General features: G+C 26.7%; 2 protein-coding genes across 4 annotated transcripts in view; both read right to left on the bottom strand.

The window, feature by feature from the left end:
* Nucleotides 1-20: 20 nt before the first annotated feature.
* LOC123263722 (adenylate cyclase type 10-like) lies at nucleotides 21-7211 on the bottom strand. The gene is made up of 24 exons (XM_044726671.1): nucleotides 6627-7211; nucleotides 6378-6551; nucleotides 6015-6290; nucleotides 5827-5950; nucleotides 5460-5755; nucleotides 4972-5194; nucleotides 4602-4905; nucleotides 4383-4510; nucleotides 4143-4292; nucleotides 3963-4068; nucleotides 3409-3908; nucleotides 3169-3321; nucleotides 3003-3090; nucleotides 2801-2927; nucleotides 2599-2739; nucleotides 2339-2488; nucleotides 2181-2262; nucleotides 1868-2088; nucleotides 1618-1776; nucleotides 1423-1538; nucleotides 928-1245; nucleotides 707-843; nucleotides 349-638; nucleotides 21-273 (listed from the first exon to the last, which is right to left on the bottom strand). Coding segments are annotated over exons 1-24 (4491 nt in total). The 5' UTR covers nucleotides 6628-7211; the 3' UTR covers nucleotides 21-46.
* A 3265-nt stretch (nucleotides 7212-10476) lies between these two features.
* Nucleotides 10477-13943, bottom strand: part of LOC123263719 (ELKS/Rab6-interacting/CAST family member 1) — a 64799-nt gene continuing 61332 nt past the window's right edge. For all 3 annotated transcript variants that reach the window (XM_044726662.1, XM_044726665.1, XM_044726664.1), the window contains 5 exons: nucleotides 12841-13938; nucleotides 12202-12362; nucleotides 11983-12130; nucleotides 11730-11876; nucleotides 10477-11660 (listed from right to left, as the gene is read on the bottom strand). In XM_044726662.1, coding sequence (XP_044582597.1) covers nucleotides 11730-11876; nucleotides 11983-12130; nucleotides 12202-12362; nucleotides 12841-13938 — 1554 coding nt within the window. In that variant the 3' untranslated portion in view covers nucleotides 10477-11660. The remainder of the gene's footprint in view (nucleotides 11661-11729; nucleotides 11877-11982; nucleotides 12131-12201; nucleotides 12363-12840; nucleotides 13939-13943) is intronic.

Genomic DNA, 13943 nt, shown 5'->3' with positions numbered 1-13943 from the left:
CTTAAATACCTTTAAGATTAAAACATATTTTATAATTTTAACTCTTTTAAATCCTCCAAGTGCTTTCTACTAACCAGAGTTCCATGCTAGTACAAAATCTTCTTCTCACTTCAACATCTTTTAGTTCAACAATTATTTTACCTTCTTCTTGGTAATATTGTTCACATTTTTGTAAGGAGATCAATTTAATCCCTGTTTCTAATTGGATAGACAAACAAACTTCATAGTACCACATTCGAACTGATTTATCCACAGATGTATTATAAATTAATTCTAAAAAAAAAAACCCCAAATAATATCTATGAAAATTTTAATTTTTATATTAATTTAATCGTTTATTTTATTTACTTAATTCTTTGAGCAAGGGAATCAATTCTTCAAATCGGTATTCAAGCATTAATGCGTAAATTAATTGTGATAAAATAAAAATTTGAAAATAATTAGATCTCACATTTTTAGATATTTGATAAACTATCAAACCCAAATCTGAAGCTTTTCTAATTTTATTTCTCGATAAACGAGCGTAAAAAATACTAGTATATAATTTAACTATAGACTTTAATTCTTGTTCAGTAAGATCAGCGCTTTTATTGTTGCAGAATTTCATCCCTTCGTTTTCTATATTCGTCATAAACACCCTAAAATTAATAATTTAGTAAATAAACATATTTTATCTAATCATTAATTGTTTAATCGAAAAGTATACTCGTTATTAAATGTATGCCCAACAATTATAATGTTTGCAAAAGCTGTACAAAGTGTAACTAATTCTTTTTTTGACATTAACGCAGAACTCAAACTCCAAGCTGCTGCAAGTTGAGCATGTTCATACATTCCTTCCATCTAATAATAGTTAAAAAAAAAAAAATTTTATTTTATCAGTTATATTGAATGTTTAAATATAATTTATAATTTAATATTTGATACCTGAAGAATGATAAACATTTCCGATAGACATTGCGAAAGTTGATCATGATACTTAGTGGCATCACCATTGTATTCATTGATCATGTGATTCTTTTTACACATTATAAACTTGAGTTGTTGGAAGAAATATTTTGCTTTCAATAGAATAATTGGATTACTATTAGGCCACCAATAACCCATATTTCGTATTGCTTCTTTTAAATTATTTTTAACTTCTTCAATTTGTCCTGTATGTAAATCACACTTGGCTTGTAGTGTTTTTATTTTTCCTTTTAAATAAGGTACGGTAACTAATTCATCATCTCGTGCTTTAAATATCTGTTAAGATTAACCAATTTAATTTATACACACCAATCATTTGAAGTAACTTTGGGCCATCGAGATTTAAAAAAAGAAAAAATTGAGGTATTTTTTGACAGACTTAGTCTTAAATCAATATGATGAATTCAAAGTTACTGCAATCGGTTGTACTGTAAATATTAAAATTTATTTTACACGACTTAAAATATCATCTGCATCGTTTAAGAGTTTTTTAGCTTGAGGTACATTAGAAATTTCTAAAAGCACTCTTGCAAATTCTAACATCGTTGTTAATGCTTTGTCTTTACGATCTAAAAAGTATTACCAACAAGTTACTTTTATTTTTAATCAACTTCTATTATAATTTATAATAATTACGAAAATATTTACCGATACCCATGCAGTGGTCTAAAATTTGTGAATAAGTAGTAATGAGAATTAAATTACACTGACAGTTAGTAAAGTTTAAATCAGAAAACAATTGGGGCGTTATTTCTGTTTCTGAATGCTTCATAAGTTTAAAGTACCATTTCTTCGAATTTTCTTTTTCTAGTTGGAATAAAAAAAGCAAAAAAACAATACTACATAACGTAATAAATGATTTTTAATAACGATAACTTGTCAAAAACTATGTATATACTTTTTTGATTCTTTAAATTTTTGTAAATTCGATATGGACTTGAAAGTTCTAAAATATCATCAAGATCAATTTTTCCTTTTGAATTTTTCAAATATTCTTGATCAGAACTCAATAATTTTTTAAAAAATTTATTCCCACAAGAATCACATCTTTTAGTATTATTTTCTATGTATCTTAAGGCTTTTTTATGAAGCTCGATTTTTTGATTTTCAGTTAATAATCTATTTATAATGTTAATTTTTTTTACTGTTAAAGTTAGATATATTATGAAATTTCATAGATAAAGTTAAATATAATATTTTTAAAAAATTACCTGTAAGTTATTTCACGAGATTTTGCGATTTTAAATCGTAGTAAATTACAAGACGCATATTTAGGAAGATCAATAAGTGGCTCTATAATAAAATTATAATATAAAAATTAAAATCGATAACTTAAATTATTCTATTTAACTATTAATATTATTATGACCTCGTGTTTCAACATTTATGCATCCGCATTTAATTTTAATATTATCGTATAAATTCCTAAATTTGCTAGTGAATATTTTAGGTCCCAGACTCCTAGTGAAATCTCCAGCTGCACATCCGATAATTCGTTTTTCAAATAGATTTATTACCGCTATTTTTCAAAAATCATTTAACATAAACAAGTTTTTTTTTTTTTTTTTTTTTTTTTTTTTTTTATTTAAAATTGAAAAATATCAAAATTTCATGATGAAAATTACTTACACAAGCCAATATCTCGAATTGACGTTTTTTCCATAAGTTTTTCCAGCAAACTTCTATTAATAGTCTCTCCCAGTACGGCAGCGCATTTCAACAAAATTTGATCCATCGGTTTCAGCGAATCAAATAGTTTGAGAAACAAAACTAAAAAAACATCCAAAAACAATCTCTTTAATTAGATTATATTATTGAATAAAATATTTACCGTCTGTGGCAAGTTCGGCATTAACATCCTCAAGTTGAAAATTTTTCCGAACTGTACAAATGAAAACATCTTTATTTTCTATTTCTTCTTCTTCTATTTCTTCGTCACCAATTACCGAAATAGTTTCCTAATAATACAGCGAAAAAGAAAATTATAGAGAAAAACTGCATAAATAATTCCATAAAATAAAAACAGAAAATACCTCGTAACTATTTTCATACATTCTCCATCCATCGTCCCGTGTTGAAATTTCACCTTTTTCTTCTATACGAGAACCAGATGGCAATTGTCTTGGAATTTAATTTTCAATATAAATTTAAAAAAAAAAAATGAATAAATAAACAATTGTTATTGTCAATACAAATTACGTTTTAATCATCTTCATAGGTGGAGTAACTAGACCCATTTTTTTTAACATTTCTCTCGAGACTCTTTTTATTTCAATGCCTCCAACTTGCATCAAACTTATGAGATAACTTTCAATCCAACCTGAATTACCCATACTTCTTTCTTGAATAACTCTGTAGAAAATATGTAATTCTTTTACAGTTATTATTATTAATAAATTTCTCTATCATTATTCATTATCATTGTCAATTAAAAAATACTTTTCTAATTCTGGAGGGATAGCAACGACTCTTAAAAATTGACAAACCAGACCTGCATGATACCACTTATCAAGTCCTTCAAGATTGACTATTCTTGCTTTTTTTTCTAATACTTCGTAGAGTTTTTTTTCATCGTCAATCAGACTAAAAACAAAAAAAATTCTTTCTTGATTAATAATTGTTGGAATTAAAGTGAGGGATTCCTTGTCAATAAACTCGGCGTCATCAATCAAAATCACCCATAAGTCCTTGAAACACTCTTCCACCAACTTGGCAATGAATTCATCTACACGCTGTTTTTTTTCGTCTTCCAACAAAGTTGATTTACGTAAACTAAATTTAAAGTCAACGTTAAATATTTCATTTAATAAATAAAAATATTCTTTTCCATCAGTAGACTTTAAATGATCAGAAAGAATTTTTTCACGATCTTCTTTGGTTGTTTCGATTTTGAAGCCCAGCGGAACACAGAATATAAAATTAATAAAGGAATATGGTACCTAAAAAATTATATATTTTTATTTGACTATAAAAAATAGTAATTCATGTCCTACTTCTTGGTCATTATCTGTAAGGCTTATATAATTGCAAGCAGTATTATCGGGAATAATTTTTGATATTTCATCTAGTAATCGCGTTCGTCCAACTCGAGGTTCACCTCTAAAAAAAAAAAAAAAAAAAAAAAAAAACCAATAGCACTTTCTTCTTCTTGATTTTTAATTATTTTTTTGTACCTAATTAATAAAATATTGGTATTTTCCAATGAAAACTCCGAATTATTCCAATTACTCCGAGCTTCAGCCAATAACGATTCAAATAATTTCAATTGAATTGTCCGGCCTAGTAATGGATACACTGTTGTTGTCATTTCTGAATCTTGAACTCTACAAAATAATTTTATTTTTGTTTTTTTATCAATATCTACAATATTTAAAATTAAAAAGATGATACATATAATTAAAATGATTAATTACTGGACTTGTTCAAGAAATTCATATACAGGACCTACATTTGAAATTCCTTTTAAATACTTGGCTTCTTGCAGAATAAAATGTCCGGATTCAAGCCGTGAGTAAAGAAAACTTTCTCTGTCACAAACAACCTGAAATATAAAAATTTCTATTCTGTAAAAATCCTTTGATATAATTAACAATTTAGTTTTGATTATAATTGATGTTTAACAATAATTTTACTTTATTAGTATAAGCAACCATAAGTCTAGCAGCTTTATTGACTGGCATTCCAATAACGGTATACTCTCTTCTTAGAGTATGACCCACAACTCCACAGTAAGTCATACCAGTTGACACTCCTACAGTCACAGAATTAATATTTTCAAAAGCAGATAGCGCACTTTTCAACTTTGAAGCACAGCGAAGTCCTATTTGAGTTTCTAATTCTTGTTTGCCACCTCTAAGACCAAATATGCATAGAAACATAAGGTCTTTGTCGAATAATGATACTTTATTTACACATCCTTGAAGTTTATCAACGATCCTTTGGAATTAATAATATTACATTATAAAAAGAAATCTAAGTTTAACAAATAATGAATTTACTTACCCACAGACACGCTTGAAAGCTTTGTTAACAATAGAAATTAAAGTTCTTTTTTTGACGTTGCTGTCAGTAACAACATTTATAAAAACAATTACAACCTGACGAATTTCAGCAAGATGTTCCAGTGGTTCATTCAGTTCAACGGATCGAACTACTGGCTTCAGCATATAGCTTCGTAACTCATTTTTTAAGTGATGTGCAGTTACATTAACTACTTTTGGTCTAACTAAATAATTATTATCATAATTTGTATAATTCATAGTTAAAATAATATGATACTGAAGTTAGCTGACACCTGTAAATTTTTTAAATTTTTATAACAAATCAATTACAATGAAAAAAATTTTTTTTTAATTTTCCACTAATAATTTTTTTCAATTTTCACATGTGGAATTTTTTGATTAAATTTTTTTCATAACAATTTCATTGCTATAAAATTATAAAAAAATTTCGAATGTCAGTTAACTTCAGTGTCTTAAGATAATACCTACGACTGTAATCAATAGTGGACTTGAAAGCATCATTTCTAATATGATCTTCAAAACGAGCAACAACCGAGGAATCTTTATTGTACGGATTATCTTCGTCTCCTGTAGTTTCTGTCGAGTTGGTTTTATCACTATCCAGAGAAGAAATACATGATTCATCTTTGTAATCCTCTTTAGAGTGCTCCCACATTGTTGAACTCGCTAAAATAAGTGTGTGTCGATCTGGAAGAATTTTGAAGACATAATCGCTTGGGTTGGCCCATTGCCAGCTACTTGGAGCCACGAGAATATCACCGCCTCTAATTAGTTAATAAGTGAAATTCAATAATTAATTTATAATTAACTTTAACAATTCAGTCTCATATTTAACCTGCAAAGAGTTTCTGCATGTTTAACATCCCAGACAGGTTTACCAGTTATAATGTAATGAGACATTTGCTGCGGGTCACCAACTGATGTAAAATTTATTTTTCCAGAAGCAATGGCTAATTTTACTGGAAAAATACATGCATTATTTTATTTTAAGGAGTTATTGATTTCTTAAGAGAGGTCAAGTACCTTTTAAAGTAACTCCAATATCGGTACTATAAGTTCCAAAGTGTTTTTGAATTATACAAGCTGTCTGCATAGCTTTTGTCGCCATATCTCGCATCATCATTCCTTCTTGTAACTTCCACATAACGATAAATGCATCTCCCGAAAATTTTAAAACATCTCCATGATGAGACAAAATTTCTTGAACTATTGGACCGATATAACTGTTAAGTGTCTCTGTTAATTTTGATGGACCACTTTTTCCAGACCGTGTATATTTTTCTGTTATTTCAGTAAACCCTAGTTTATATTTGTAAAAATTGTACATTGAAAACTAGTAAGTATAGTTGTCAACTTTAATTCGTCTTCACAAAAAATCACACTTACCTGAAATATCTCCTAGCATCAATGTTGTATAATATTCTCTAGTACTATAATCATTATAATGATCTAAAATTTCATCTGGACACATTGAAGCGAATATCTCAGTATGTTTTTCAATTTTTAGAAGTTCAGAAACTCTTCTTTTTTCTCTAACACTTCCAAAACTTTTTCGAGCCACTAAAAATAAAAAACTTAAATGTGTGTTTCATGAAAAAAATGATACGCAAAAGAAAAATTTAATTAATTATTTACTTGTTACTTGTTACAAAAAATAAAATTTAATTATTTCAAAAATAAGGTTACGTTAAATTGACACTTAAGGAGGTCCTTTCGCCATCAATGTTAAATAAAAAATATTAGATCATGCATAAAATTAATTCTTATCTAATAGTTAAAGTCCTTATGTATCTACTAGTGAAGTTTAATTTATACTTCACTGAGCAAATTTTTGAAAAAAAAATTTTTAAAATTGTCAGTATTTTTTCCGAGTCTTACGAGAAAGTCAGACCTTAACAACTTTCTCGAATTATGGCATTAACCACCGATTAGATGGGGTAAAAAAAAAACTCAAAATAAGGTTTACGAAATATTCAGGTTTGATTTTTTGCAATAAAATATATAGGTTGCCGTGGAATTTATGGAGAAATTATGATTATAAAATCACAGAAAATTTTTAAGTAACCTACATTTAAATGGCGTCAGAACATTTGGCAACGTTGTGTAGCGCGCGAGCTTCAGACCATTCAATAAATTCAAACTAAACTTTAACGCGCTTATGTTTTTCATACATACTTATTAGTTAATTTATTGTTAACAAATTTTCATAATTCATAATTGAAAAATAAAACAATAATTAAAAAATACTAGTATTCCTGCCATGATATATTAGAATGTTATGGTTTTGTGACTAAACATTTTTAATTAATTTATTTATTTATATTGACTGCAAAAAGTTAAACATGATTAAGGTTACATTGTGCAAATAAAAATGTAAACAACCGAAATAAAGCGTTGCCAAATCACGGACAGGTTACTAACAGCTGATTTACAAGAGTCAAATTAATTTTTGTATTTAACTATTTTTTTTTTTTAATTTTCAAAATTTCAACGATTAATGCCTCATATACTATTTATTTTTTAATTTTAGGAATTTTTATGGGTTTTTTATTTTAATTTATCGAATATTGACTACTACAGTTGTTGTGACTCAATTGGAGCGAAAGGACTTCCTTTTAACTAAAAAAAAAAAAAAATAATGAAGAAACAATGATTACCAGGAACAAGGAAGAAATAATAACACATTCAATGACAATAGACAATATGTGTTTATTCATTTAATATTTTTCGCGATATAGGTACTTATAATGACTTTTCGCTCTAACAGATCGCTGTCTACAACGTGACGGCCAAAATTTTTTTTTATTGTGCCTGGCCCTACTATTCGTTATTGTGCTTGAAATCTATAGTGATGGATCAACATTTTTTCATATATTCTGGTTTTGTTTTCATTGTTTTCATTTATGATTTTTTTTTTTTTTTTTATTATTTCGCTCTCATACTTTAGATTTCATTTTAAAAGAAACTCACATTATTTTGGGTTTGCGATTTAATAATTAAATATTGTATTCGAAAGCCAGCAGAAACGCTGAATGTAGACGATGAGTATAAATGTAAGTCTTATTTTGGATATCAGGATATGATAGAATTTTTTGACTATTCTAATAATTCAAATAAACAATTAGTATGTTATTTTATTTATTTAGATTTTTTTATTATTGAAATACGAGATATCAAACGTGATTATTCTCGGTGTGCTTTTATTATTTATTCTTTAATCATTTTTTTTTTTAATATCATTTTGTTTGTTTATTTGTTGTCATAAGTAGGAAAAGCGAAATGCGATGTACTTTGGCGTATGAAAAGCATCGCAAAGGACAAAGAAGTAAATCGACAGTTCATCGAGATGTGCATCCGGAATTTTTTTTTTTTGGTTTTTTTGTTGTATACATACTATATAATACTTTTGTTACTTAATAATTTTTTCGGTATTTAACGACAAGTTGTTTTTTAAACTTTTGTTTCTAAATTACATTCCAATTACATACAATCCGCCTCACTAATGATTCATGTAGACGGTACACTAACGATTGACGTCTTTTCGTCATAATAATAAATATTATCATGGCTTCTTTTCTATATATTTTTAAATGACGAACGTGACGCATTATATAATGGCACACAGCATGGCAGTTGCAACAATGTACTTTGATAAATTTTTTGTATTATTTTTTAGCCTTAACAATTACATTTGTTTGACTAATCTAAACTTAAGTCGTTATAATTTAATTCTGACATTTAATCCATTCATTCAAAATCTTTGGTAGTATTATTTATTACACTCTCATTCTTTATAGCTTTCTGCGACTGCTTTTATTATTTATATTTATAATCTCTTTGTTCTTTTTAATTGAGATGATATTTAAATAGTTTATTACATTGTAAATTATGTAGATTTTCAACATAGAATCGCGAAAATAGGCGAGTATTTGTTTGTTTATTTATTTTTTTTTTAATTGATTCATTAAAGATTATTTATTCATTATTATTATTATTGTTATTATATGTATATATTAGTTATTATAATGTATCATCATCAACATATTCTTAGTAATATATATACACACATATTAATTGTAATTACATTCTCGAAGATACAATTGTCATTTATAATTTATAAACAAATATATTCACGCAATAATTCAAATACTTAACTCTAGTTTGGTTAATTAATAATTATAAACATTACATAGCGCATAACTTGTAGAAATTATTTTTTGTTTTTTTTTTTTATTTTTTTCTTTCTTTTTTGAACTTTCATTCATTTTTGAAATTGTCTCTTACACTCATTCTTTCATTCGTATAGTTTTTTTGTAATGAAAAATTAAAAAATGTGATTTGAGTCCAAAGCGATTATAAATTCTGATTTACTGCAAATAATTCGTGATTTGATATTGAAAATATTTATCAACTCCTTTGGTTTTCAACATCAAGTACGAATAATTTACCCGCAAGTCCATTTGTGTTTATTATAATATAATAGTGTTTCACATAAAAAACACTCATAAATACTAAACAGTCGAGTCAAAAAGTAATAAAAACAATCTCTCACTTAAGATTCATTATAAGAAATTTTTTTCCGGCCATACTTAAATATACATTTTAAAATCTTTGTGATTATTATTATTATTATCATCATCTGACAAATAAAGAAAAATTACTTGTACATTTAAGTAAATTAATCAAATTCAACAAGAAAAATTATAACAACGATAATAGCAAATCATTTTATTCAAAAAAACGTGTATACTGATTTGTTGTATCGTGTATTATTGATTTTTGTTTGCAACTATATATTTATTATTTTCTAACACTATTATTATAACACTTTATTTTTTTCTATAATTTTTTAAATTATATATTCGAGTAATTTTCAAATTTTCTTTTTAAATATTTTTATATATTTATATAGAATAATTAATCGAGCATCATCTATAACACGGTGCACTGAAACTCTGAATTATCTTTGACAATAATAATGATAAGTATTTTGTTTTAATTCAAATTTTAATTAACTATATGTATCAACAAGAATCTTAAATTGATTACACTGTTAATTGATTAGACGATACAAAAATCGTCTGTTCAAACAATCATACATGATCAACAATACGCTCATTTAACGATTAATAATAATTATTTTTTATATTATTCTGATTAATTATGACATAACATGATGATATAGGCTTGATATGACAGTGGCACGTCGATTGGTTGTTAATCAATCGCACCCTAGACAACCCTGTTGTCACATTTTCTAGAAATTCTATTTCTTCTCTAAATTAATCTTCTTTTAATTTATATCCCACTAATTATTTTTTTGCGATAATACCACTATATAAATTACTTGCAAAGTATATTCACCGCTCTTCTTCGTCAATATAATACTCATAATATTATAATAATAATCTATTAAGGACTTTAAGACTGGATTTCATCATCGATAAATTTATCTTCTTATTCAATCTTTCGTTTTTTTCTCTTCTTTTACCCAGTAATCGACGGAAATTTTCGTTAATTCAATTTCTAATTATATTTCAGCAAATAGACAGGTTTAATCTCTTTACATAGATTAACAATGTATATATTTATATAATATTTATATGTTTAAGACATTAAAGATTAATGAAAGCTATTTACAAAAGATATTTTAGTGCCTTAAGTAAATACAAGTCTCTGGATTTTTAAAATTTTGAAATCATATAAGTGGTAGAAAGTAAAGATTGTAAAATCTGAAGTATTTAATTAATAACATATAAAAGAATACGTATATATATGTACAAAACTAAATTAGTGCCGTGGGTATTTTTGTATATTAATGCTACAAGGAATAAACTAGTTAATATTAATATTATTAATATAAATATTAAATATAATTATATCTCATGGACCTTCTAACCATCAGCTAATTATTCAACAAAGTCTTGATAATCCAGCAATTCCAATAATTACTTTGGATAATTAAAACTTGCTTTTCATTAATTACGTAATTCCATCAGGCTTATTATATATACCATATTTCTTATTAATTTTAAATAAGATGCCTTTTTAATATTTAAACATTTTAGTTTTTTTTTTGCTGCGATCATTATTGTCAAACATGATAAACGATATTCAGCACCTGCTGATATTTGAAACACTCAAACATCAGATCGAAGCCTTGATATATCTTACACAAAACCAGAAAAGTTTACTATTCCTATTCGCAACGAATTTACACGTTTTATTATTAAATAAATATTATTGCTTAGAGTATAATTTATTCCTCACATAAATTAATTGTAATATTCTTGTTAGTTTCACATCTCCGTACTTGTTTTAGTTTCTAAAACTATTAATACTATTACACTGGCACCCTTTATATATAAATAATATAATTATCTTGGACCCGTGACGTAAAATCCAAATTAAAAAAAAAAACTGAATAATTTACTGTAATTTTTTTTCAACAAAAAAAAAAGTAAAAACACAATTTATATTGACTGTGACTATAAATGTTTTTTTTTTTTTTTTTTTTCTCGAACATTCCAAATTAATAAATAATTATTGACCCTTTCAAATTGGTGGAAGCTTTTATGAAGTGACCGTGGAGATTAATACGGATGCTATTGATCGACGAATGCGTTCCAAAAATAATTGAAGAAATATTTCAAACTCTTCTTTCAGCTCCTATAATTAATATGAATTATTAATAAAATTTTAACAAATAATTTTTTTACTTAAAAAAAAAAAAAATACCTATCGCGATGTCTCAGAAACACTTTGTGAATTATCCAGATAGTCTTCATCTTCGACGAACGTGGGTTCAAGAATTTTAGAAACAATTGTTGATTCAGTCGTAGAGTCACTTGATTCCTCTTCAGATAATTCTATGCACTTTCTATCCTATTAAATTAGTTTTTTTAATAGAAAGGATGAATACAAAGAAGTTCAATAATCGATCATAGATAATAGGTAATTATTTAACGTCAAGCAAAAAAATAAATCTCACCTCTTTTTTTAATTCCTCAAGTAATCTTGCTTTATCGGCTTTCAATAGTTCCATTTGATCGAATTGAGTTACCGTTTTTGCTGCTGAAAGCTCTAATAATGCCAGATGAGCATCTTTTTCTGATAATGCTGCTTTCAAACTTTCACACCTACAGTAAATTTAATTTAAATTTAAAAAGAGTAATCTTGTAATTTCATAAATATTTATGGTTTTAATTACCTTAAGTGACGAAGATCTTTTAGTTGGATTCTTCTTTCATCTTTCAGGCGCTTCAAATTCTTTTCGCATTTTAAGAATTTTTTAATTAGAGACCGGCATGAGTGACATTTTAACGCGTTCGTTGATTGTAAAGTTGTTCCTTTCTGCTCTAACTTTTTTACCTGATAAATTCATTTATTCTGATAATATTAATATTAATAATAATTTAACTATGTCGACAAAATTTAATAGATGCATCATAAAGTTTAATTTTAGCCATAAAATAGTTTTGTGCTAGACACTTTAATATATACTCTGACCATATTTACTATCGGTAATGCAATTTCTCTATTTAATATCATAAAAAAACTGACGTTAAAACTAGTACGGCGATAAAAATTCGTATTAAATCATACTAAGTACCAAATAAATTCAATATTAGTTAAAAATGTATTATTCAAAATATTTAACTATTAATGTTTATGCGATATATTCTAACAGTACAAAGATTATCAAATTATATATTTAATGCAATAAAAATAAACCTTCAAATATCACTTGAAAAACATTTCAGGTTGAACTTCTCTTAGCTAAAAAAAAAAAAAAAATGATGCATCTACGTACTGTTTAAATTTGAATTTTTAACCATTTATATCTTACCCTGTCAATAGAATCCTTTTTACTCTTTTCTGTTTGCTTGAATTTTCTTTCAGCTTCATTAGCAATCGCGACACTGTCTCTAAGTGCAGCTCTCAGCTCTTTATTTTCATTTTTTTCTTTAGTAAGATTAAGCTCCAATTGTTTTTGGTGCTCTTCTTTCCTCTTAATAACATTCAATAGCTCTTCTATTTCTTCTAAATCCATTCTATCACCAAATACCCGTTCAAGTGAGTCTATTTCTTCCTCCAACTGTTGAATTTTTTCATCTCTCACTCTTATCTCTTCTTTCAGTACTCCAATATCCTCAGCTTCGTACTCACTCAATTCTATTTTCATACTTTTCATCTCATCAACCATTTTAAATATTTTGTCTTGCAGCTCAATTACTTGTTGTTCATAACCTTGAATACTATTGTCTTTTTCCGATATCGCATGTTCCATTTCTTTCATTTTAACCTCTTTATCATATATAACCTTCTTAATAATCTGCATTTTTTCATCATCATCAAAATTATTGAGTAATTCGTCGTCACATAAATTATTTGTATTTTTAATCGGCTCTCTTCTCATCAATTCTTTATCTAACGTTTCAATTTTTTTCAATAACTGTTCTATTTTTTCTTCGCGGTCTTGTAGTTTTTGTTTAAGCGCGTCAACGTTGTGGCTCTTGACATATTCTTCAAGATGTGTCACCATTTGTTCCAATTCAATAATACGTGTTTTCTCAATTCCCACGTCGCCATTTCTCTCAATCCAGCTTTCCAAATCACGTATTCTACGTTCTTTCAAATCAACTTGACATTTAAGATCATGCAATTCTTTAACGTCAGGATTTTGTTTAAGAAAATCTTCAAACTCCGCCACAGTTGTCTCTAGTTTATGGATTTTCGATAGCTTCTTCTTTATTATTTTTTGCAATTCGACGATACCATTCGTCTCTGAATGGCTATTTAGGAAGTCTTCAATCGATTGTATCTCCATTTCCAATTCATAAATTCTCCTGTCTTTTAATTTCAATTCTACTCGCCACATTTCGATGTCACCATTGGTAGTAATGCCATTATTTATTTCATCAGGATTGTAATAGTTTTCTTTTATCTTCT

The sequence above is a fragment of the Cotesia glomerata genome, linkage group LG4 (assembly GCF_020080835.1).
Source record: "Cotesia glomerata isolate CgM1 linkage group LG4, MPM_Cglom_v2.3, whole genome shotgun sequence".
NCBI classification, from domain to species: Eukaryota; Metazoa; Arthropoda; class Insecta; order Hymenoptera; family Braconidae; genus Cotesia; species Cotesia glomerata.
The sequence above is the reverse complement of the archived record's forward strand: the minus strand, read 5'-3'. Positions and strand labels throughout refer to the sequence as shown.

What these genes read in the sequence shown, in the direction of transcription:
- LOC123263722 (XM_044726671.1), bottom strand. An exon ending in GCTTTCAAGCGTGTCTGTGG is followed by an intron (nt 4,906 to 4,971) that starts GTAAGTAAATTC and finishes TTAATTCCAAAG; the next exon opens with GATCGTTGATAAACTTCAAG. An exon ending in GAATTTCTTGAACAAGTCCA is followed by an intron (nt 4,293 to 4,382) that starts GTAATTAATCAT and finishes ATTATTTTGTAG; the next exon opens with AGTTCAAGATTCAGAAATGA.